Source organism: Carettochelys insculpta, chromosome 1 (genome assembly GCF_033958435.1).
Source record: "Carettochelys insculpta isolate YL-2023 chromosome 1, ASM3395843v1, whole genome shotgun sequence".
In the NCBI taxonomy this organism is placed as follows: Eukaryota; Metazoa; Chordata; order Testudines; family Carettochelyidae; genus Carettochelys; species Carettochelys insculpta.
Genome location: NC_134137.1, coordinates 127,035,495 through 127,058,390, shown reverse-complemented (window position 1 = coordinate 127,058,390; position 22,896 = coordinate 127,035,495). Strand labels below are relative to the sequence as shown.

Genomic DNA, 22,896 nt, shown 5'->3' with positions numbered 1-22,896 from the left:
GCAGCTGGCGAGTGTGACAAATGGGGTGCGGGGTAATAGGCGCTGTATCTCTCGGCCTAAGCCCTGGATCGGTAGCCCAGCCCTACACAACGGGGACAGCTGGCTCTGCCCAGGCTGCAGCAAGTGGGATGGGGCTGGGGGAATCACAGGGGAGACGCTCCCGGCCTCTGGGCAGAAAGGAGAGCCGGGCGGCTGCGCACGCACGTGGCCCCAGTCCCGGCTCCGCTGCAGCTCACTCTCTCCGGGCCAGCGGCTGCCTCTCGACCCCGCCCGCTTCCCGGGCGGGACTGGCAGGAGCCGACGGGGCTAGGGCTGCAGGTAGGTGCGGGGCGGGTAGGCGCCCCCCGCAGGGTCTGTGAGCTTGTGCGGTCTCCTGCCCACCGCGCTGGTGCTGGGGCTGGCGCTGGCGCTGGCGGCAGCCTTGCACCTGGGCGGGTGTAGCCGGGGGAGCGTCCTGCGCCCTCCCCGCTGTGGCGGGAGCAGGAGGGCGGCTGCTTGCTGGGTGCCCAGCGCAGGGGCACGTCTCTGCCCCCGGCCCCGCTGCAGCAGGTGCTGCCCGTGCATGGAGCGGGGGTGACCCGCCCTCCGCTGTCTGAGGCGCCGCAGGGACCCTCCCCTCGCCGGCTGCTCCTGGGGGAGGGCTGAGTCCGGCGCCGATCGCTCGCTGCCCCGCGGCTCCGCCAGGGCGCTGCGTGTGGCGGGGAAGGGGATGGCGGCTAGCGGCTCGTCGCGTGTTAGCCGCGTCGGCCCCGCGGCCTGTGGCTGTCTTATGCAAGCTGGCGGTAAGTGCACCAGCCGTCTCTCGTGGGGGTGGTAAGCTGAGCTCTTCCTTCCCGCCCAGGGGCCGGCGGAACCCAGCCACCGAAAGACTCTTGCTCCGTTTGCAACATCTCTGGAACTGGAGCATCCGTTTGAAATGACTGCGAAGGGAACTGCTGTTTTACCTGCAGGTCCTGAGGCACCTTATGGACTAACAGATCTATGGGGTCATAGTTTTTTGTGGGCAAAGACCCACTTCCTCTTGCACGCATTTGCTGTGGGTCTTTGCCCAGGAAAGCTTACGAGCCCATAGATGCCTTTATCTACAAGGTGTCACAGGCCTTCTGCTTGGTTTTGTGGATACAAAGTAGCATTGCTACCCCTCTGAGACTTGCTTTTAACCTAATGTTCATCATAATGGATAATATTAAAATACTTTAAAAGCCCATGATTAACTTCTGAATACCATTTGTGTTCTGGAAGCACAAAAACATGTTTAAATGGGATATATGTAAATATAGAAAAGGGGAAAATAAGTGGGGAGCCTTAATTTTCCTGTTTCTCCATTGTGAACACCTAGTTAATTTATTACAGTGTAGGGTCTCCTGCTGATTTTACTGATGGCATGACACATTATTCTGAATGCAGTGTAGCTGTAGCTGTGTCCATCCCAGGGTATTTAAACACACATGGTGGATGAGATAATTTTTTTTTATTGGACCAACTGTTGTGTCTCACCAACAGAAGTCTTACCTCAGCTGCCTTGTCTCACATTATTCTGTGACTGACACCTAACCAGCCCAGTTAGCATCACAAAACTGGGGGGTCCTGATTACCCAATGGGAAAGATTAGGTCATCCAGAATGTGCTATGAAACCTGTGTTTGAATATTGTGTATTTAAAAGAGGACTTTTTATTGGAGGGGATAGGGGTGTCAGATGGAGCCGGAGTATTGTCTCTTTTGGATGAGGTATGAGGAAAGGGTCACAAGATGAGGACTTTTTTGAAGCAGCAATATTTTTCTCTGCAAATAACCAAGTGATTATGTCCATGGTTGTTTTACTATGAATATATTTCTGAGAGAATTATGCATGTAAGTACCCCTTAATTTGCCTTGGTTCTGTGGGCTGGGAGAACAGTATCTATAGTCACTGTCCATATTCTTGAGCACACATCACAGAGCTGTGACTCCAGACTGTACACAGAATGGACACAGTTATGTTCTTCTTACAGTTCCAAGAAATTACTTTCTTATTTATTTGCTTTTAATTATATTCAAATACTTTTGGTTGAGACTTTTAAGAAATAATGCTGGTGCTTTCTAGTTACCCTCTTCAGTTGTTCTGAAGAGTTTTCAGCTTACTCACTGAAAAATACCTAATGAAAATAACCTGTGGCTGCATTCCCATAACTGGACTCCAACAATGTCATGAGGGTTCATCCTTTCAGATAAAGATTCAAGTTATGGGTCTAAGTCTTCAGTACCAGTTAAACATACAAACGCATGTCAGGTGAAGAGCCTTTCTTGGAAGAAATGCCTCTGCTTGCAACAACTTTTGTCCAGTGATAGAGCAATTCTCTTTTTGGTCAGAAGTGAGAAAATTAACAGGTGTAAGTTCAAGAGCAGTTATTTAAAAATATTTTTTCCTTTTGACTGGTACAGAATACAAATGGGTTTATTTAAAAGAAACAGTGTGATGTTTTGTCTGCTGATTGCATTGTTCCTTTCAGAGTGGAGAAACAGGACTCACTCATACTCTACAATTTTGATCCATTTGTTTGATCAGAAGCATTCAAAACTTTCCTAAAAAGAGAGCCATTAATATGCAAAGTTCATCTGACATGCCACTGGAAGTTAATATGATCTATTGGACTGTGAAACCTAAACGCCTGACTTGTAAATTTGGCACTGCCCTAATTTAAGGCACAGCCACAGACAAGCCATTCTGGGTGAAAAGAGGCAATAAGATGAGGAACCAGCACTGAAGAATGAGATGGGTGCAGCTTTGCTAGTGTGAGGAGTCTGATTTAAAACTTGATCCTGCACCATTGAGATCAATTGGAGTTTTGGCACTTACCTCAGTGAGTGCAGGATTAGGCCCTTAAAGCAGAGACCGTGCTCAGCACACTGGGCGGCAGCCTTCATTCGCAGTGGTAGAGGTTTCTCCGGTCTCTACCAACCATAAGCAAAGAAAGGACGTGGTTTAAGCTGTTCTGTGCCTGTGTGCACCGATGCCCTGTTTAGAGCTCTCCTAAACTGAGGATGGTGGCCTGAGAGAAGCTAAGGTGGACCAAAAGATCAGTTTGAAGAGGAGAGGCAACCGGTAGAGAACTGCACTGAAGATTTGACCAGAGAACAACATGAAACCAGTGTTCTGTTCTTCATAGTTTCATCTATAGGGGCCTCCAAACAGTAACACTATGTGGTACGGAGCACAAATAACACAGCTAATGTGTTTGGTATTTAAAATCTACTCAAAGACTTATAAATGGGACAACAACAGAAAACAACAGGAGATCAGAAATAATCCCATTCTTGGATGTAATGGTCTCTTTCCCTCACAGTATTTTCATTTTTAAAGTGATGCCAACATGTTAAACTAAGTTAAGCATTGCTGTTTATACACTGGGTTCCATGACAAAATGTTAGGCCTTATCATTGTAGGAAATTTCTGAAACTTCAACCAAAAGTGCCTTTTACTTTTTAATGCTCAACATATTTTTATGCTTCACATTCTTGCTGCCAATTCACCCTTTTGCATAGCAAAGCAAGACTGGTCCTGTTCAGTACTTGGAAGGGAAACAAATAAGGAGGAGCTTTTTTTTTTTAAGAAAGGGCAAGCAGGTATTGCAAGATGTAACCCTGTTGATTCAGTACATAACATTCTTCTTTGCAGATCTCCAAATATTGTGCTATGATATTCCACACAACTGGAAGAGCCATCTTTAGCTTGAGAGAAGAACCAGTGATCATTTAAAGATCCTGTGGCCCTTTACACAAGAATAAGGTGATTAATCCTTGTATCTGGCTCCAGTTGTGGTTTTTAGGTAGTTATATTCTTCATGCCTAAAAACCTTCTGTTTCAGTTGAAGAAGCTATTTTTGTTCCCCGTTTATCAGAAAAAAGTGCTTTGTAGTTTGGCTGATGCAGAATGGGCTTCTTATTCCATCCCAGAGATGGGCGCATTTCACTAGTTTAGTGATTGCCAACCTTTTTTCATTTGTGGACCCCTAACATTTTTTGAATGAAGGTGTGAACCCCTTTTGAAAACTGAGGCAATATGTGTAGTCTCTGAGGTCAGTGGATCACAGACTGAAAACCACCATTCTATGAGGAAGACAACCTTTCACAGGCCACTTAGACACAGTCTGGGGACCCCCAGGGATCCATGGACCACACATTGAAAACCACTGCACTCATGGGTAGGTGATTCCCTCCAAAGTACTGCTCTTTTAAAAGCATCTGGAGATGCCTTTTGGGAGAAAATACAGCATAAATTTAAATAATGTGTGGAGTGTATGTTAATAGCAACTGTTGAAAATCAGCTTTGAAATGTTTTTTGAATGCCATTATTGAAGATTTTTTTTTTCACCCTCCCTAGTGAAAGATGACATCAACAACATTGTTTTCCTGCAGTATAACCGTTTTTCTTTATTCCATCAAGGCAGGTAAGTTCATCAGTGGATTCTTAAGGGCTTGTTCTGAAATTGGTTCTTTCTATGCATCACAGTAATTTTCTTCAAGAGTGGCTTCTTCTAAATATATGTACAGCTGAAAAAGATAACATATTAAGAACAGTGGGACATCTGTGCTTAGGGGATGGAAATTGTTTCCATTGAGTACTGTCTTAATAACAATAGAAGCAGAGTACAAAATGTCACATTCTTGCATACTGAATGCCTTGTTGAACAACTTTTGGGGCTTAGCTTTGCTGGATGTATTCACATTATAATGAAACATATCCACGGTTATAAATTTGAACTCTGTAACCAGTTTATCACATTATCTTCACCAGTGGTTCCAACCTTTTCAGTAACACAGCACACTTCAGTGAGACAAACAATTCCACGGCACCCCCACTTTTTTCAGCTGAATCAGTTGCTCGTAAATGTCCCAGTTACTAATGTTTTTAATGGTTACGGTCTTAGAGAGGTTTGCAACATAGCAGTGTGTACAACAAGCTGACCAAGGATCAAATGGGATGTTGAATAATTAAGTAACTGCTGAAATGTTCAGTTACCCACAGGGTGGAGAGGTGGCTCCAGAGAGCACGCTCCCTTTCCTGCCACTTCACTGGAGCCAGGATGTGGCATTTAAACTGCATTCCAATTCCAACGGGTTCCTGCCCTCCCTCTCTCCTGCCTTGCCACAGCAGGGAGAAGGAGAGGGCTCCCTGCCAGCCCATTGAGCTGGGAGGCAGCTGCCTCCTGGTGCAGATGGCCTCCTGCAGGAGTGGTCATTTCTCCGTGGAGCAGCTTTTCAGAGAGCCCCTACAGGGAGGTGGGGTGAGGAATTGACCAACCACATGCCAGCTGGGTTGATCAATTTCTGCTCATGGTAGCTCTGCAAGGAGCCTTGGGGAGGGGAAACTAATGAAATTTCACAGCACACTTGGACAGTTCTCACGGTACAACAGGAAATTGAGACTGTGCCTTTATAGTTAGAAAAAACAGCTGATTTGTATTAGCTTATCATTTCCACAGTAGTGTGCTGTGTTGGTCATTGTTAGCATGTAGCAGTAGTAATAATATCATAGCTATAAGGCCACATATCTTGTCTTCCTATTGCAAAGGTTGCAGTGGAACATGGCTTAATTAAAAGAAAAGCCTCCATGAATTTTCATTCCCTGAGCTTCTAACAAATCATTCTAGTCACCGTGGGTTTTATGTCTGTGGGTAGACAAGCGGTGTGGTTGCTAGCCCAAAGGCTATCCTAACTTCTGTGTGGAAATTTAGTGGCTAGCAGTCTGGTCATTAATATGAAGGGGGCTGATCATGGAGGGAATCTCCTGGCTGCTCTCCTCCATGGAGGCAGGTACTCCCACTGACCTCCCCTTCCTGTCAATTAATGTATCTTATCATTCTTACCTGTTCTATGAAAGTGCCAGATGGCACAGAGCGGGCTTCCTACACATTGATATTGGGAGTGCATGAAACATGATGCTCTTTTGGATACCAAAATGTTCTGCATAGCATTTTGGAGGCAAAAATGTGTCTGTCACAATATCCTTTATGTTCTTAATAGCCAGGTCAGGTCAGTATTTGCATGTGTTTCATACCCTTCTCATTCAAAGGCTGTCGGGGGAGGGATAGCTCAGTGGCTTGAGCATTGGCCTGCTAAACCCACAATTGTGAGCTCAATCCTTGAGGGGGCCATTTAGGGATTGGGGCAAATAGATGTCAGGGAGCATGCTTAGTCCTGCCAAGAGGGTAGGGGACTAGATTAGATGTGACCTCCTGAGGTACCTTCCAGTTCTAGGAGATATGTACCTCCAATTATATTTATTTTATTTATAGCTTTGGCTCTGTAGGACAGGTATGACTTCGCCCACCACTAAAGTACAGCCCTTTGTCAGAGGCTTTTTCAACAGTTTCACGGTACCCAGTACTACAGAAAAATGAGCAGAATTAGAGCATGAGGAAGAAAACCATATCCAATTGAAACAAAAGGAATTTTAGATGAGCAGCATTAGTGGCTGAATCTGAATCTGACCATGACACCAGAATTAACACCTCTAATGAAAGGTTCTTAGGGTAGGATTTTTCAAAAATGCTCATTGCCAGGCTTAGTCTGCTCTGACTGAACCCTGCTGAATTCAATGGGTGAAGAATTAGGGCAACACTGAGTGCTTTTGAAAGCACATCCTTAATGCTAATTAGAAGATGGCTGAGTGTAAGCTCATTGCTAGGTATACAATTTATACTTTCGTCTTCAAAATGCCATTAACTTGATGCTTTTCCATACGGGAAGATGGGAACATGCATTATTTTTTTCTTGGTGGCTTATTTCAGATGAAGAAGCTAAGTTAAAAAGCGAAGAAGAGCAATTAAGAAGCATGTGTGTGCATGTCTCAGAGAAAACAGCAGTTCCCTTACATTTTGCACCTAAGATGAAAAACAAAAATGGTAGCCCTGCAGTAGGGATTCATCTACGTTTAAAGGTGCAGCATACAGAAAGCAGGATATTTAATTTCAGTTGACAAGCTACATCCACCCCATTTTTCGTGTGAAGATGAATAACAGTAATTCTGTCTCCTGTGAAATTACAGATGAATGTTGAAACTGTAGTAAACTTTGTTGGCACAGTAAAAAAAACAAATTCAAAATTTTCTTCCACAAAGTTTAAGCTTTTCTCTTGTTTTTCATCTTTTTTCCTTTAGAAGAATGCAAAGTCTATCATGTAACTGATGTGCTTCTCAAGCAAAATTTTGTTCACGAAGGACAGCCTCTTGCTGTCAACTGTTCAGTCGATAAAATGCTGAATCTTGAAAACATAGACTACAACTTGACTTGGTACAAAACTGGTAGCCACACGCCTGTGTCTAGAGATAAACATTGGAGAATTCATCAGCAAAAGACCATCATTTGGTTTCTCCCTGCAACTTTAGAAGATTCAGGATCTTATGAATGTGTCATAAGGTAAGGACTAAGCAAAAGTTATATTACTGCAGGACTTGTGCATGTATTTTTTCTTGTTCTTTGTTTTTTGCTTTTTTTGTGGGGTGCATGCGATAATCAGTGTATACTTACATTTCTTCATAAGCACTTATGTGGAGTGAACAAATACAGTAGAGGCCACATTCATAATATTTTTACCCTTTCATGATGGGCCAGATATAGAAGGGATAGTTTGCTATAGAGCAGAGATTCTCAAACTTTATTGCACTGCAAGGACTAACAACAAAAAATCACTGCATGATTCCAGTAGTGGGGACTGAAGCCTGAGCCTGCCTGAACCCCACTGCCCTGTGTGGGGCAAAGCCTGAGCCCCATCGCACTGGGAAGGAAGTCAGAGTCCTATTGCTTCAGCCACAAGCCTGGGGCCTGTAACCTGAGCTGCAGCACCCAGTGCTGAAGCTTTCTGGCTTTGATTTTGGCCTCATGTGGTGGGACTTGGGCATGGGCCTCAAGCTTGGGCCCAGGCCTCAATCCTGGGCCCCAGCAAGTCTAATGTCAGCCCAGGTGATCCCATTTGAACAGGGTCACAACCTATTTGGGGTCCTGAACCACAGCTGGGGAACCACTGCTGTAGAAACTATAGACTTCCAAACCCCTCCTTTTCCCCTCCGACAGAAGCTATAGATCCTGAGGTTGAGAGGCTATACCCATGGATGATATAAGCGGTGTAATTTTCCTGTTTTATGTTTTGTTGCAGGAATTTAACAAGCTGCAGAAAAGTGTATATGAACCTAACAGTTTTCAAGAATATTTACGGTTTATGCTTCAATGAAAAATTTGCCACTGGGGAGGAGATACTAACATCGTCAAATGCTAAGGTTGTGTGCCCTCATTTGGATTATTTCAGAGATGAGGAAAATAACTTGCCCATTCAGTGGTATAAGGTAAAAATAACTTATTGTTACTTTTGCAGTCATAACTCCTTGATGTGTAAATTATAATCAGTGTTTTTAAATATCAGTCACTGATGTTTATGAATGGCAATGGAAAAAAACTACAGCATTATTTAAATGTAAGAAGAGCTTTTGCAAAATATGCTGAGAAAGGGGTTCCTCATTATAAGCCAGGTTATGTTCCTAAATAATGCAACTTAGAGCAAAATGACTTTTAAAGGGGAATTAATATCCATAAGAAAAAATGTAAAGAGCTTGAGATACATACAGTTCCCACCTATAAGCCACAAAAAACAATATTGTAACTAATAGAATGGACATAAATAAATAGAGAAATAATAATAAATAAATAATAATAAGGTAAATAAATATATAGTAAAAGATAAGCCAGCTCCCTGCCAGTTCCCTGCCGGCACCCTGTGGCTTTCCACCAGCTCCCCACCTGTCCTTGCAGCTCGCCACTGGATCCCTGTGGCTCTCTGCAGCTTTCTGCAGTTCCCTGCCACTCCCCTGGCTACCTGCCAGCCGCCCCATCAGCTCCTGGCCTGTCCCCGCCAGCTCTCCACAGTATCCCACTGCTGCCCTGGGTACTTACCAGCTCCCTGCAACTCCCTCCGGGGCCCCTGCACTAGAGCACCTGCCATTTGACCACCACAAAGCTCTGCTTATGTGCCTGGGTTTTGGTCCCTCAGCCCCTAAATGATGTAAGCGTGGATCAGTGTGACTCATAATGAATCTGCTTTCCTGAATTACTTAATGACCTATGTGCAAAACAACTTATAGCAAAGCAACGTATAACCAGAACCCCCTGTATAATTTCCTTGTTATAGCAAATTTAAATTTCAGTTTTAGGACCTTGATATTTAGTTGCTTTTTAAGGTTCTCCAACAATGAGTTCTGTACTCCCTTTTTTATACTGGTGTTCGGTGCCCTTTGCAAGCCTTATTTATGAGCAAAAGTTCATTCCACATTAAGAAGCTACAAAAGCTCAATTTTGAAAGTACAGGGAGCAGCATCGTTAGTTCTAATATGGCATATTCAAATCATTTCCTGTTTTTACACATGCCTCCTGGAAGGAATGTGTTAGCTCTGTGTGCTTGGCTGTGCAACCTGTAGAATGGGACTGCTTCTACATAGGTAGCCCTCTGTTATTATGTGCTACATGACTTCCTCCATTGGCTAAACCTGTTCCTCATCCTTGCTGTTAGTCCTTTAGCTTAAGTGGTAGAGATCGGAGTTGCAGATGTGGAGTTCAAGCTGTCTTGACTATTTATGAAGGGGGTTATTATTACAGTACATAACAGAATTTGTTCTTTTCTTAATTAAATAGTCCTTAGTAATGACCTAGAAAAAAAGCTGCATTCAAAGGGTGCTGTGAAAGTTGTCCAGCACCCATTAAACCAGAAAATGCCATAAGGCCCTGTTATCTAACCCTCTCTCTGCCACTGACTTCTATAAGTTCCTTTGTTGTCTTTTCTCAGTTTCCCCAGTAGCTAAATCTGAATAATAGCAATTATCCACCTTCTTTGCAGGAGGGTTGTGAGGCCAGATTAATGTCTGTGCAATCCAAATCTCCATTTTTTTTTAAAAAAGAAGTAGTTAAGTATGCTGAAAAAGGCAGATATTAAGTTAGTTGCCCCGTCACTGAGATACCCAAATTCTGGCCTCTCATTGCTTCAGTTCCCTCTCTGCAAAATGAGTTACTGTGGACAGATCTGGAGTTTGAATTACAACCTTGTAGCCTAGGAAAATGTCTGTCTTTGACTAAGACCAGGGGTTTCCAACTCGTGGCCCAGGGACTATTTGCAGCCTAAGTAGTTCCTCAAGCAGACCTGTGCATAGCTGTGAGAACTTGCGTCCCTGCGACCCTTTCTCCCAAGTCCAGCTCTTGCTCCATCCCTGCCCTGCCTCTCCCTACCCTTGCTCTGTCTTCTGCCCCCTATCAAACCCCTTCCTTTAAACCCCATCCCTGAGGGACTTGGTCTTGGGGATTACGAGGGGGGCCTGGCATGGGGCGGCAGCAGGGGCTGGGTCCCTGCGCTCTCTCTGGGGCAGTGGGAACTGTGGAGCAGCAGGGCAGCACAGCAACGTCTGCTCAGCTCCACCTCTATCTTCCAGGCCACCCACAGCCCCCGCACCCAAAAGCAGGGGCCTAAGGACCATCTTATAGGTGTAACAGCTCTGCACACAGCTCCCCCAGGCCACAGGGATGTGCCAGCAGCAGCACACAGCTAGCAGCCAGAAGCCACTCTAGTCCTGCTGCATGACCGGTGATTGCACCAGGGACCCTCAGGAGGGGTTTTAAATCGCCTGGGGATGGCAGGCGGGCCAGGGATGCATGGGTGGGGGGAGCACATGGGCCTGCTCGTGGGTCTGGGAGATGCATGAGGGGAAACCATGAAGATACCTTCTGCCCTGGGGCCTGCTAGAGAGGGGTACCTGCTGGCCTACAAGGAGGATATGAGGACTGGCCCTGCTCCTAAGGTAAATTGAGTGTGAGACTCTGGTCCAAGGCAAACCTGGGAGACTCCCAGCTTTATGGCCCAGGAAAAGTTTAGGCTGTCGCATAAAGGCAAGTCCTGGAGGGACATGATATTGTATTCTCTCTGTGATTTAACAGTGAATTGTCATTGTGTTTAGGAGTGTAAGCAGCTTGAAGAGGAAAGGTTTGTCTCTTTCAGTGATTACCTTGTGATTAAAAATGCAACTCTACATGACAAAGGAAACTACACCTGCAGAACATCATATACGTACGAGGGGAAACAATACAACATTTCACGAGACATTAATCTAACTGTGACAGGTATATACTTTTCTTTTATATCATGGCACTCTGCAAATATTATCCAGACTTCTAGTTACAGCTAAAGAACAATCGTGTGCACGCGGTTGCGTGTGCGCGCTTAGGGTTGATCCCTCTGTGCCAAGTTAGAACAGCCCCAGAGCTTAGAGAGGAGAGAAGAGTAAATTAACTTGAAGCATCTGCCTCCTTGCTTAATTTCTTCTGGCCTGCAGCAGGTCTTGTCCTGTTTTTCCCCAGGGCTGGAACCATGAGCACTGGTTTGCCCTGCTGGGAATGGAGAAGCGAGAGTGCCAGGCTGGTCATCTGTCCCCATGGCCCCTAGGCACAGGCACAGATGACCTGGGAAGCATCAAGTCCACATGAACCTCCCCTGCAGCTCCCATTGGCCAGGAACTTCCACCAATGGAAACTGTGGGGGTGGAGCCTGAGGGTTTGGGCCCATGTACCACACACAGCTCCTTGGCTACATCATGGCATCCTCCAGGAGCAGCACAGAGCTAGAGCAAGGGAGGTGTCTGCCATAGCTTTGATGCGCTGCTGACTGGGAGCTGCCTGAGGTAAGAGGCATCCGACTGGAACCCAGACTCCTCAGCCCTTCCAACTCCTCAATCCTCTCTCAGAGCCCACATCTCTACCTCAAACCACCTGTCCAATGCCTATACCCCCTCCTGCACCCTAACTCCTTCCCAGACCATGCACCTGCATCCAACCCCCTGCAATAAGTCAGATCCCGACTTCCACACCCCAAACTCCTTGGCCCTTGTCCAGAGCCCTTTTCCACACTTTGAACCTCATTTCTGTCCCCACACCAAAGACTAGGAGAACACCCAAAGCTTGCCCCACCCCCAGGGGGCCGCGTGTGACTCACAACTGATTTTTTCAGTGGGTCAGTGGTCCCTGACCTAAAATAAAAAAAAACAAACACAAGTATAAGGACTTGACCATCACACATTACTACTGATCACTGTCTATTCAGAAATTACGGTTTGCATGTGTTTCTTTAAGGTATTTTTTTGGAATGTTATCACCATGGTTGTATAGCGCTTACCATATGCTGCAGCTGCTACTGAATTTCTGAAATCACTTGTTTTTTATTTAGTGAGTCCACCAAACATACCGCCAGAAATATTTTACCCCAGAAACAATTCCATTGAAGTAGAACTTGGTAAGCAAGTTTTCTTATAACAAAATTTTAATACAACAAGAAGTCCTGTGGCACCTTATAGACTAACAGATATTTTGGAGCATAAGCTTTTGTGGGCAAAAACCTGCTTCACCAGATTTTATTGTGTATCCGAAACAGAATTTAGACTTAAGAAGGCTTCCTGGTGCTGTTTGCCTAGTGATACCCTCCTGCCCAGCAAAAGTGCTCCCTATGCAATGAAAAACAACTAAGGGTATGTCTACACAACAGCTGGCACAGTGCTTTCCTGCATGAGTAGACAGATGCACTAGTTTTGATCATGCTAGCATGCTAAAAATATAGCTTGGTCACAACAGCATGGATTAACTGCCTGAGTTAAATTCTGCCTGGCCTCCTGGTTTCATGCTGTGATGGTTAGCTATGCTGCTAAAGCCACAGTGCTGTTTCTTATCAGGATGTCTCAAGCAGAGGTAGGGCATGTCTGTCTAGCTGTGCTGGGAAGGACCCTCCCAGTCTCAGGGCCCAGCGCTAGTAGATTTTGTTGTTTCCCCCATGCCAAAAACGAAGGGTTCAGTGTGCAGGTGGGGACTGTTGGGGAGTAGTCTGGGAGTGGAGGGGGAGGGATTTGGGTGGGAAACAGGTTGCAGGAGCAGTGTGGAGGTGTCTGGGCCTCCATAAAGTGTGAGTAATGGGGGAAAAATATATAAGGGAGTACTGGGACAGAGAGCTTCCCTGTGCTCATGGCGTTGCAGCTCCAGTCCAGGGAGGAAGGGGAACGTCAGCATATAGAGCCACCTCCCCTTCCCACTTCTCGTCAGGTAGCATTGGCCAGGAACTCAGCACACAGGGGCTTTAGTGGATGCATCCCAGAGCTCCATGTTAAGGGGGACCCCCCCTCCTTAGTCTGGGACCCTGGTCTGCAGCCCCTAACACCACTTTAATAATTGTGTCCTACTCCCAGTTACTGTGCAGACAACCCGAGTAGCCAGGAAGTTCTATAAGATTCAGCTCAGGAGTTCTTTCATATATGGACTTCCAGAGGGAGAAGATGGTGGAACAGGCAAGAAGCTTGATCTTCCAGACCCTGAGAGACATCCAAGGAATTGTTTTTAGGGGCATTGTATGGAGGCCGCCTTGTTTCCCCCAACCCTCTCCTGCACTGCAGCACTGTTCTTTGAAAGTAGCTGCTCTGAAATGACTTCAGATTCCTCAGATCCTGTGAGGAATTTCTGGGTGACCGACACCCCAGAGAATGGCTCATCTCTCCTGGATTCAGCCCCTCTAGCACAGCCAGTCCCCTTCCTGACCTGCAGGTCCCTGAGCACATACACGTGAATGAGGGGGGCTTCTGTGAAATGAATGTGAAGAGAGTATAGCGTGGAGCTGCTGTTAATGCTGTGTCCATTCCTGTCCCCTCCATGTCTGCAGCTGATCTCCAATGGATCTTGCATTGTTATATGTATTAGTGGAGGGAACTGTACAGCCTTTAACTACAGTATGGGAATTTAAAGCTCCAATTTTAATGCTGTCTTGTAGGCTCACGTGTCGTAGTCGACTGCAATGTAACAGGTGCTGAAATATTTCAGGTGTACTGGACAGTCAACAACACCTACATTGATGTATATTATAAGAGCAGAGTTTATGAAAAGGAAGATTATAAGTAAGTACACTCCCAGATCAAAATGCATTGGATTATCAGCTAAAATCGTGTATAATTTCTCTATTTTGTTTGAACCAGCCATGACAATTTACTGTTGCACAGATAAGCACGCTTTTGTGATCTTCTGCTTAGAAGGGGGGCTGGTGGCTCTGCCTTTCCTAAGGTTCCCAACACTTCCGGTTAGAAGACCCTATTTTCAGCTGCTTCTTACTTCGATAAATTTTAATTGCACTGAAATTTTACGTGCTGGATTCTGCATCAAACTGATTTAAAAAAAATCGATTCAAAATTGTTCCGACATTTCTGAGAATGAGGTTGGGGATTTTTTCTTTTTAACCCTCCCTCACAAAATCCTGGCAGCCAATTATGTAAACACTCTAGGGCCCACAGGCTTTGAAGCCAGGACTTGAAATTTGGCAGGCAGTGTCAGGGACGTACGTTCTGCCATTCCCAGGAAAATCTGCTTAAATGTGGCTAAACTATGAGCCTTGGAGACGTCTTAGATTTTTCAGGCAAATTCCCTGAAGATTCCCTCCACTTGGATCATGCTTTAGCGGGGCCTCAGCAGGACTTCCCCTGCATTTGCAGTTCTGGGATGTTGCCCTGTCTGAGTCTAGGCACCTGAACTGGGAGGGAGATTCCCTCTCCTGGGCTCTCAGTGACTCATCCCAAATCCACCTCATGGGGTGAGGTAGTGGGGGAGAGTAAGCTGCCTGATTCAAGTGCAGGGGGAATTAGAGCCAGACATGTGGCAAAGTAGATGGGGATAACATTTGGGAGGCAGGAACTGTGACTGGAGGTTGGCAGGAGGACAGAGACTGGGTGAAGAGCTGGGGGAGGATTGGGACTTTGTGCACCAGGAGACTGAGATCGAGTGTGGTGAGGGGAGGAGGTGTCAGGGAGAGGAAACGGATCTGATGATGAGTCTGACTGCAAGAGCAGGACTGGGACTGACACTAGGACAAGGAGATCAGTGCTAGGGAAGAGCTGGGGGAGGAGGTAGCTGGGCACCAGAACTGTAGAGAGGGATGGATCAGATGAGGATCTGGGATGGGGGTAACTGGTACTAGCTGGGCAAGAGGAGTTGTTTTTTTGGGAAAATGGAAGCTGAGACAGGGTCTTAGGTGCTTCAAATTGGGCACCCAGAATTATTGGACAATTTTTGATCTTAATCCTTCTGTGCCTCAGTTTTCAATGGCAAAATGGGGATTCCAACTCCCCCTCATCTGACAGGGGTTTGAGAAAGATTGGTTATGAAGCACTTGGGTGCTGTAATAATGGAAAACTGTAGACACTTCCACAGGAAACGATTCATTCTCTCTTCAGCGTATAGTTTGAATGGAGTGTGGTAAATAAGGTTTAAGGTTATACATTGAACAAGAAGAAGATGAAATATTGAATAGTGGCTCACTAAGGCTTTGGCCACCTAGCAATGTTATTTCAAAAGAGCAGCCGTCATTTTGAAATAACTTGGCTAGCATCTCCACTGCACACACTATTTCAAAATAAATTCAAAATAGTGGGTGTGTTATTTCAAATTTTGTAAACCTCATTGCAGGAGGAATAATGCCTACTTAGAAATAGCTGTTTTGAAACAGGCACTGTTATGACATTGAACAGTGCTATTTCGAAATATGCCATAATGGCATTCAATGGCACTATTTTGAAATAGGCACTATCTGTCCAGACATGCTATTTCAGAATAGTTGTGTGCTGTTTCAAAATGCATTCTTGTGTGTATGGCTGTGTCTACACTTGCATTCCTCTTTCAAAAGAGGCATGCAAATAAGGGAAAACGAAAAGGCAATGAGGTGCCAGATTTACATATCTGGCACATCATTTGCATATTCTTTTGAATTAAGAAAAGCAATATGGAGGTGGCTCTTTTGAAAGTAAACCCTATCTTTGAAAGAACCATTCTTCCTGTTTTTTTAAATGGGAAGAAAGATTCTCTCAAAGATGGGGTTTACTTTCAAAAGAGCTGTATCTATATTGCTTTTCTTCTTTCGAAAGAAGAAAATGCAAATGAGGCACCAGATATGTAAATGTGCATATCATTTGCATTTTGCAGTCCCCTCATTTGCATGCCTCTTTTGAAAGAGGCATGCAAGTGTAGACACAGCCTAGCTGTGTTGTTATGAAATTTTGGAATAGCTATTCCAGAATGGTTTATTTCAAAATACCACTACTATGTAGACATAGCCTGAGTGACCACTGTTCATCCTGTGCACCGAATGATGCAAGGTCCTGTGGAAACAGAATAAGTGGTCGTGTAACTAAAGATTGTTTCATAATGAGGCTGCGGAGGGGGACCCAGACTAAGGGTGTGCAGACATTTCTGGCATTTCCTAACTTTTGACCTTGCAACCTCAGTATTCTTTTAGCTTACGGTTTTTTGGTATGGAATAAATAATCCTTACACCCTTATTCATTATTTGACATTTCAAAGGGTAAATAGAATATTTTCAGTAACCAAGACTGGATGGATAAAAATACAGGTTCTTTAATGTGAGATACATAATATGAAATTAACAGGATAAATTATACCCCCCCCATTCTCTCAGTACTGAAAATTTACGGTTTAAATGTAACACATACCCAACCACCCTTTATGGCACTCATTTGCTAACCCCATGTGCAAGAAGGCTAGAGCATGTGGACCTTGGAAAATACCATGGGGAAGAATTTGTACAAGGTCTCTCAAAAGTGCCACACAAACCTCACAGCCCAGAGAAGAAAGGGCTAATGCTATTCTATGCTTGCAGTTGAAATGGCAGTCATGCCTGCACTGGGTGCGGGTCATGGTACTCCCAGAATTGTATTAGTTTTAGCTCCAGCCCCAGGCCTGGCATATTTCCTACCCCAGGCTGTGGAGTGGGAAGATGGACCTTGTTTCGTAGCCTGTAGCTACCTTATGCGTACTTATTCTGAGGGACATTCTCCCCAGCCTCCAACCATGTTTGTGGACTCTGTGGGCTTTTCTACGCCCAGTGGAATATTGACACTGCTGCAGTTGATGTTCCAGAGTTTGAGTTAGCTTGTCTGGCAGGAACACACTAAGACAAATTCACAGGGCACACACATCAGTGACGGTACTTCTGTCCCTTGTGAGAAGTAAGGCAAGTCAACTAGAGTGTTCACTCCTGCTGACCTCCTGCAGTGGAGACCCTGGGGAAGTGCAAATTCAGGTATGTTGACGCCAGCTACATAATTAACATAGCTGGAGTTGCTCATCTTAATTCAATCTCCCTCATTAGTGTAGACCTGGCTTATAGCTGTATGCACAGAGGTCAAAGATGTTAAAAGCCCTAATATCATAAGAACAACCATACTGTGTCACACCAAAGGTCCATCTAGGCTAGTATCCTGTCTTCCAACAGAGGCTAATCCCTGATGTCCCAAAGGGAGATAACAGAGCAGGTTATCACCAAGTGATCCCTCTCCTGACATCTATTTCCAAGCTCTGACAAACAGAGGCTATGGACACAGTTCCTACCTATCCTGGCTAATAGCAATTGCTGGCTCCATGAATTTATCTAGTTCTTTTTCGAACCCTGTTTAAGTCTTCATCTTCACCACCTCCTCTAGCAAGGAATTCCACAGGGCTACCATGTGCTGCATGAAGAAAAACTTCCTCTTGTTAGTTTAAAACTCGCTACCCATTAATTTAATTTGCTGAAATCCTTTTCCTACACATATCTTTGTGCAAGCTGAAACGTACCTGTAAGTCCAACGTACCTGCAAATATTTTATACGGTAGTGTACAGAAAGAATATGCTTTTGAGGAAACATTGCATCAACCATGCCCATGTAAGGATGTCTTCTGATCTCCATCCTGCTTGTCAGAGTTCGACAAAGTGTCACAAGGCTCCACATATAGGTTCTAGCCATGTGTCAGTTCTGAACAGAATCAGATACGTGGTAGTAGTACTGAAGATCAGTTACTACTGTCCAGTTGTGAATGCTAGTGTAGAAACCACTGCTGTAAGAACTGAGTTGTTTTTATTACTGTTTGTTGCCTTTTGGATAGAAGAGAAATTTCCTATGATGGACGCCCTTTGACCACAGTGAGGCTCAACATTTCAGAAGTGAATAGCGAGGATTACGAACAACACTTTGTCTGCCATGCTTTGAATTCCTTTGGCCAAGTTGCAACCTATATTGCGTTACAACACAGAGGTAAGGCATTATTGGATACATTTGACTTGACTTTCCCAAGAAGAGTTGGTAGTATCTAGATCAATAAACTGCCTTTCTTTTTGATTAACTTTAAGGGGAGTATAGGAGTTGAGGAGGACAGGAATAAGGGGAGGAGGCAGGTGGCTATGTGTGTGGGGGGAGAAATTGGAGGGCAGCATATGAAGATTTAGATTAAAACATAAAAAGGCTGAACATATACACCGTAAAGAGAAATTTTAAACAACAGAGTTGGAGAGATTTTTACCCTGGAGTAAATTATGAGTGAATACAATGAATACAAATAAATGAGCAAGGTTCAGAACTATGCACCATATCTTGGATGCTCAGAAGTGAGGCACTCAGAAACTTGAGCCTAAATGACTTGCTTGTGGCCACCCACAGGGTCAGTGAAAATGCTTGGAATAGAAATTGAGTCTCCTGACTTGCTTCCTGTCTTTCACACTCACCATGAGAAATCCTCAGCCTGGACTCCATAGAACAGTTCATCGTAATTGGGTCAAATTTATGTGTTACGTTTGAAAAATTGTGTAGTAATTTCTTTGTGCCAAGTTTTCTTCATGTATAAAGTGTGGATAATATTATAAGTAGTAGCGACTGTTATGAAAATTTATTCACACTTGTGCAAACCATTTGCATCAGCCTTCAATGGCAGATATTAGGAAAGCATAAATTATTTTCCTGTATATTAGGTGCTTTGCTTTTTGCTTTGCTCAACCAACAGTCGACATGGTTGCTTGATAGTAAATACATATGTATACTTTATTTTTATTAAAAAACCAAGAATATAAAAATGTAGCTTTTGAGTTTTACTACAGTTGTTAAAAGTTCAAAGGTGGATGAAATATGCAGTTTCTAATTTTCTTTTTTTATGAATGCAGTTATAGATTTTCAGAGATTGCTGACTGGAGGATTCATTGCATTGCTGCTTTTAACACTTGTTACTTTATTAATCTTCAAGTATTTCAAGATTGACATTGTGCTGTGGTATCGGAGTTCTGACTGCCCTTCTTTAAAGAAGGAAGGTATGTCAGAGCAACCAGTTTGCTGCCTGTTGCTATTGATTCTTGTAACTTGCAGTAGAGTGTTTAGGAAGGGCATTTGCTGAAGAAACAAACCCCCGTAGTATAGCTTATTTGTAATTTTCTAAAGAAATCTGAGCTTGATTTCAAAGATGCACAGTGAAAATATTTTTGAAACCACTGAAATGAGTGAGTAAAATGAATAACATACGAAAATGATGAGCACATGCAAGTAAATGTGGCAGTGATGATTTGGTGGTTCAGTCAGATAGCTATCCATACTTTTCCCAGATCTGTGGATTTTGATCTTTTTTTGGCATAGGCTTACCTGTTAGTGACCAGTAGATGTCACCCGAGCAGCATATTGCTACTTTGCAGCAATGGCACTGCCTAAGATTAAAAATAAACTTTTTTTAAGAAAGAAAGAAAGTAAGAAAGAAAGAAAATGCTTTGTATAGGAGAGACAGTATAACTACATCTACACTAGAGAGTTTTATCAACAAAACCCTGGTTTTGTTGACAAAATTTGCAGAGTGTACACATTAAAAAATGCGTTCTTCAACATACTTTTGACAGAACTCTGAATTTTGTTGACAGCCTTCTGCCTGTCTCCCATGAGGCAGAATGCCTTTCTTGACAGAATCTGTCGACAGAAAAGCTGGATGGATGCTCCGGGGCCCTCTGTTGACAGAGCGATCCACTGTCATGTGTGGTCACGATCTGTCAACTTAAGTTTTGTTGGAAGATCTCTTCCGACCGTAACTTCTGTCGACAGATGGCTGTAGCGCAGACATAGCCTATGAGAATGTGCCTGGAATGTTTCTATTGCAAATCAGACTTTTCTCAGCTGAGAGCACTGTTTAGAAGTTCCTTTCTTTTAGCCACCTCCTCCTCTGTCCCCTTCCTTTTAAAAGCTGACAGGTATGTGAGGCAGGTGCCAGAGGGGGGAGGAAGTTCCACCACTGCCCTGTTCTTTGATGATCATACATTTTACTACTTTCATGAACTGTGGAGATGTGAGCAAAGGATTGAGAAGGAGAGGAGCTGCTACGTGATATTATTTGTACTGTAGAAGCACCTAGGAACCCCTGTTGTTGACCAGGATTCTGCTGTGCTAGTAGATGCTGTACTAGAGGGGAATAAAAAAGATGCCCTGCAGCTTACAATTAGATCCAGGTAACATTTTTTGCAGCAAGGTGTTATTCCTGTTTTGGTCTATTAGAAACTATTAGTGAATCTGACACATTTGCCAAATACTCTGGACCCAAAATATCGATAGTAATAATGTGGCACTGAAGTCAGAAAATGGGTAAGGAGGAAGAGGTGGTGCTGCTTCCCTCATAACAATGGGGTGGTAAGGGCATTGCTCTTATAACCTTTAGCCTGTAGTTAGGGCATCCCTCAGTATGTGGGAGAGCCAGGTGTGAATCCCGCCCCCTCACTCACTGGAGCTGGGTTTTGAATCTGGGTCTCTCCTACTAGCATTAGCATCCTGTCCCGCTCACATGTTCAGCTTGGCTGTTTGGTATGCCACCCTGTAAGGCAGGAGTAGGCTTGGAGAGCATTCTGGAGGAGTCAGACAGCTCTGTGGATGTCTATCTAGGACTTGTGGTGCTGGGACTTCTCTCACTGCAGATCCTAGGGTGCTGTGCAATGTTCCCTCTAATTTTTTACGTCCATGGGCAGAATAAACATTATGTGCACTGAGGCATGTGTAGATGTGCACCACCAATAGAAACACATGCTGCCCACTGTGGGAGGCTGTGGGTGCTGTTCTAATCAGCTGGGCGGCACCTGAATCTCTCCTGAGTAGCTGCCCATGCGGTTAGCTTACAGGGAACATGGGTGCTGTGTCCATTCTACATGGTGGCAAACCCCTTATCCAAGAGGGAGGGATGGCTTAGATATCTAACTGATCACATGCTTCATTTTAGAGCATTTTCATCCCCTTTCCCAGTTGTCACCTAGCGGATTTCAAATGCTAACCAAATAAAAAATTGTAATGAAAGCCATTTTTTTTTAAAGTTCCTTGTGCTTTCTTCATAGCTACAGATGGGAAAATTTATGATGCCTACATCATGTATCCAAAAGCCAATGGGGTCAGACACTTCTACACGCTGGACAGCTTTGTTCTGAGAATATTGCCTGACGTCTTAGAGAGACAGTGTGGATATAACCTGTTTATATTTGGAAGGGATGATTTACCAGGGGAAGGTATGACTGGCTAATTTTATATACCTAATCTAGCTGAATTGACTATTCCATTGCTGATGGTTAAGGTTAAGGGCTTTTAGCAACTGTTCCTTAAGAAAAGTTCCCCCTTCTGAGAGAGAAATACAAATTGTCCATTATTTAATTTTAAAAAATCATCAAGTGAGAAGAACAAGGATACCAGTCATTACTGACAATAATAATAACCTAGCTTTTATGTAGAGCTTTTCATCCGTGGATTTTAAAGAGCTTGCAAAGCAGTTAATAATAATTTCCCCCACTTTTTACAGTCAGGGAAACTGAGGCACAGAGTGCTGAAGTGAATTGCCTAAGATCAACTGGAAGTGACTAAGCTGGAAGCAGAACCCTGAGTTCCAGTCATGTACTCTACCAACAGGCATCAGTGCCTCCCACCATGTTGTTAGTGGGTTTTGTTTTGTAGACGTCTGTTCAGTGAGACCTAAACTACAAACTCATTTCACACAGGCCACTGACCAGCCCTCAAACCCCCTTTGATCTTTGCTTAAGTGAGCTGGATTTGAACTAACAATGTAGTCTTGAAAGGTTCTGTATGCTTACTAATCCTCAGAGCCAGCCTCTGCCACATAAATACATACTGTTAAAATAGTGAAAGATGTTTTATAGGTTGAAACTTTTCTACACCTGCTTTGATGATTCTTGCTTTACTTACAGCTGTGGCCAGCATTATTGATGAAACCATCAAACAAAGCAGAAGAGTGATGATAATTTTAGATTCAGAAGCATTGAATTACAGTGTTTTAGAAGATACTCTTGAACAGCAACTAGTGGTGTACAATGCTCTTGTCCGGGATGAAATAAAAGTTATTCTGATTGAGCTGGATAATATACAGGACAACACGAGCATGCCAGAATCCATCAGATATATTAAGCAAAAACAAGGGGCCATTAAGTGGAAAGGGGACTTCACAGAGAGATCTTATTCAGCAAATACAAAGTTCTGGAAAAATGTGAGATACCAAATGCCACCCAGACAAAATATGTCTTCCTCGCATCTACAGCTGCTGCCAAAACTTGTTAGCCACACTAGAGCAACAGAAAGATAATGATGCAATACTTGAATGGCACAGATCAACTCACTTCGAAATCTTTGCTATTGATTGTCTTCAGAAGCTTCCAGAGTCTGTTATCAATGGGTCACCTTGTCCATGTAAACATTTTCAAACTTAAAAAAAACCTCTAAAACATAATTTTGTTGTTGATTAAAAAATTCAGTTGCTACTGTGCCACTGTGCAGATATTGGGAGGTATCTGAATCGCAGTCTTAGTACTGTAGGTATTTAATGCTAACATGAAGCAAATGCAGTGACATTATTTTTGCAATTTCTTTAAAGAAATCTTATTGCATGGTAGGTTTTTTTGTTTCTAAAATTAGGGGTAAATAATGAATACAATTAAATGTACGCCTAGATTTTTATACTGTGGTTTTGTTGTTGATTTTTTCCGCGACAGTAATTTGATCTGATCTGATGAAAGTACAGGTCGAACCT

The 22,896-nt window shown here is 43.9% G+C and overlaps 1 protein-coding gene across 1 annotated transcript; it reads left to right on the top strand.

Moving 5' to 3' along the window:
* The first annotated feature begins 4,367 nt into the window (after positions 1-4,367).
* LOC142006780 (interleukin-1 receptor type 1-like) lies at positions 4,368-22,452 on the top strand. Its single transcript, XM_074983267.1, has 10 exons — positions 4,368-4,428; positions 7,140-7,398; positions 8,135-8,321; positions 10,971-11,133; positions 12,233-12,298; positions 13,814-13,937; positions 17,971-18,116; positions 19,016-19,159; positions 21,203-21,370; positions 22,061-22,452. The coding sequence occupies exons 1-10, from the start codon at positions 4,368-4,370 to the stop codon at positions 22,450-22,452; spliced, it is 1,710 nt and encodes a 569-aa protein (XP_074839368.1).
* Positions 22,453-22,896: the final 444 nt, after the last annotated feature.

Bases quoted from the DNA above. Each gene is read 5' to 3' on its own strand.
- LOC142006780 (XM_074983267.1), top strand. From the start codon at position 4,368: ATGACATCAACAACATTGTTTTCCTGCAGTATAACCGTTTTTCTTTAT. The intron at 4,429-7,139 runs GTAAGTTCATCA...TTTTTCCTTTAG, and splicing joins TCTTTATTCCATCAAGGCAG to AAGAATGCAAAGTCTATCAT. The intron at 19,160-21,202 runs GTATGTCAGAGC...CTTTCTTCATAG, and splicing joins CCCTTCTTTAAAGAAGGAAG to CTACAGATGGGAAAATTTAT.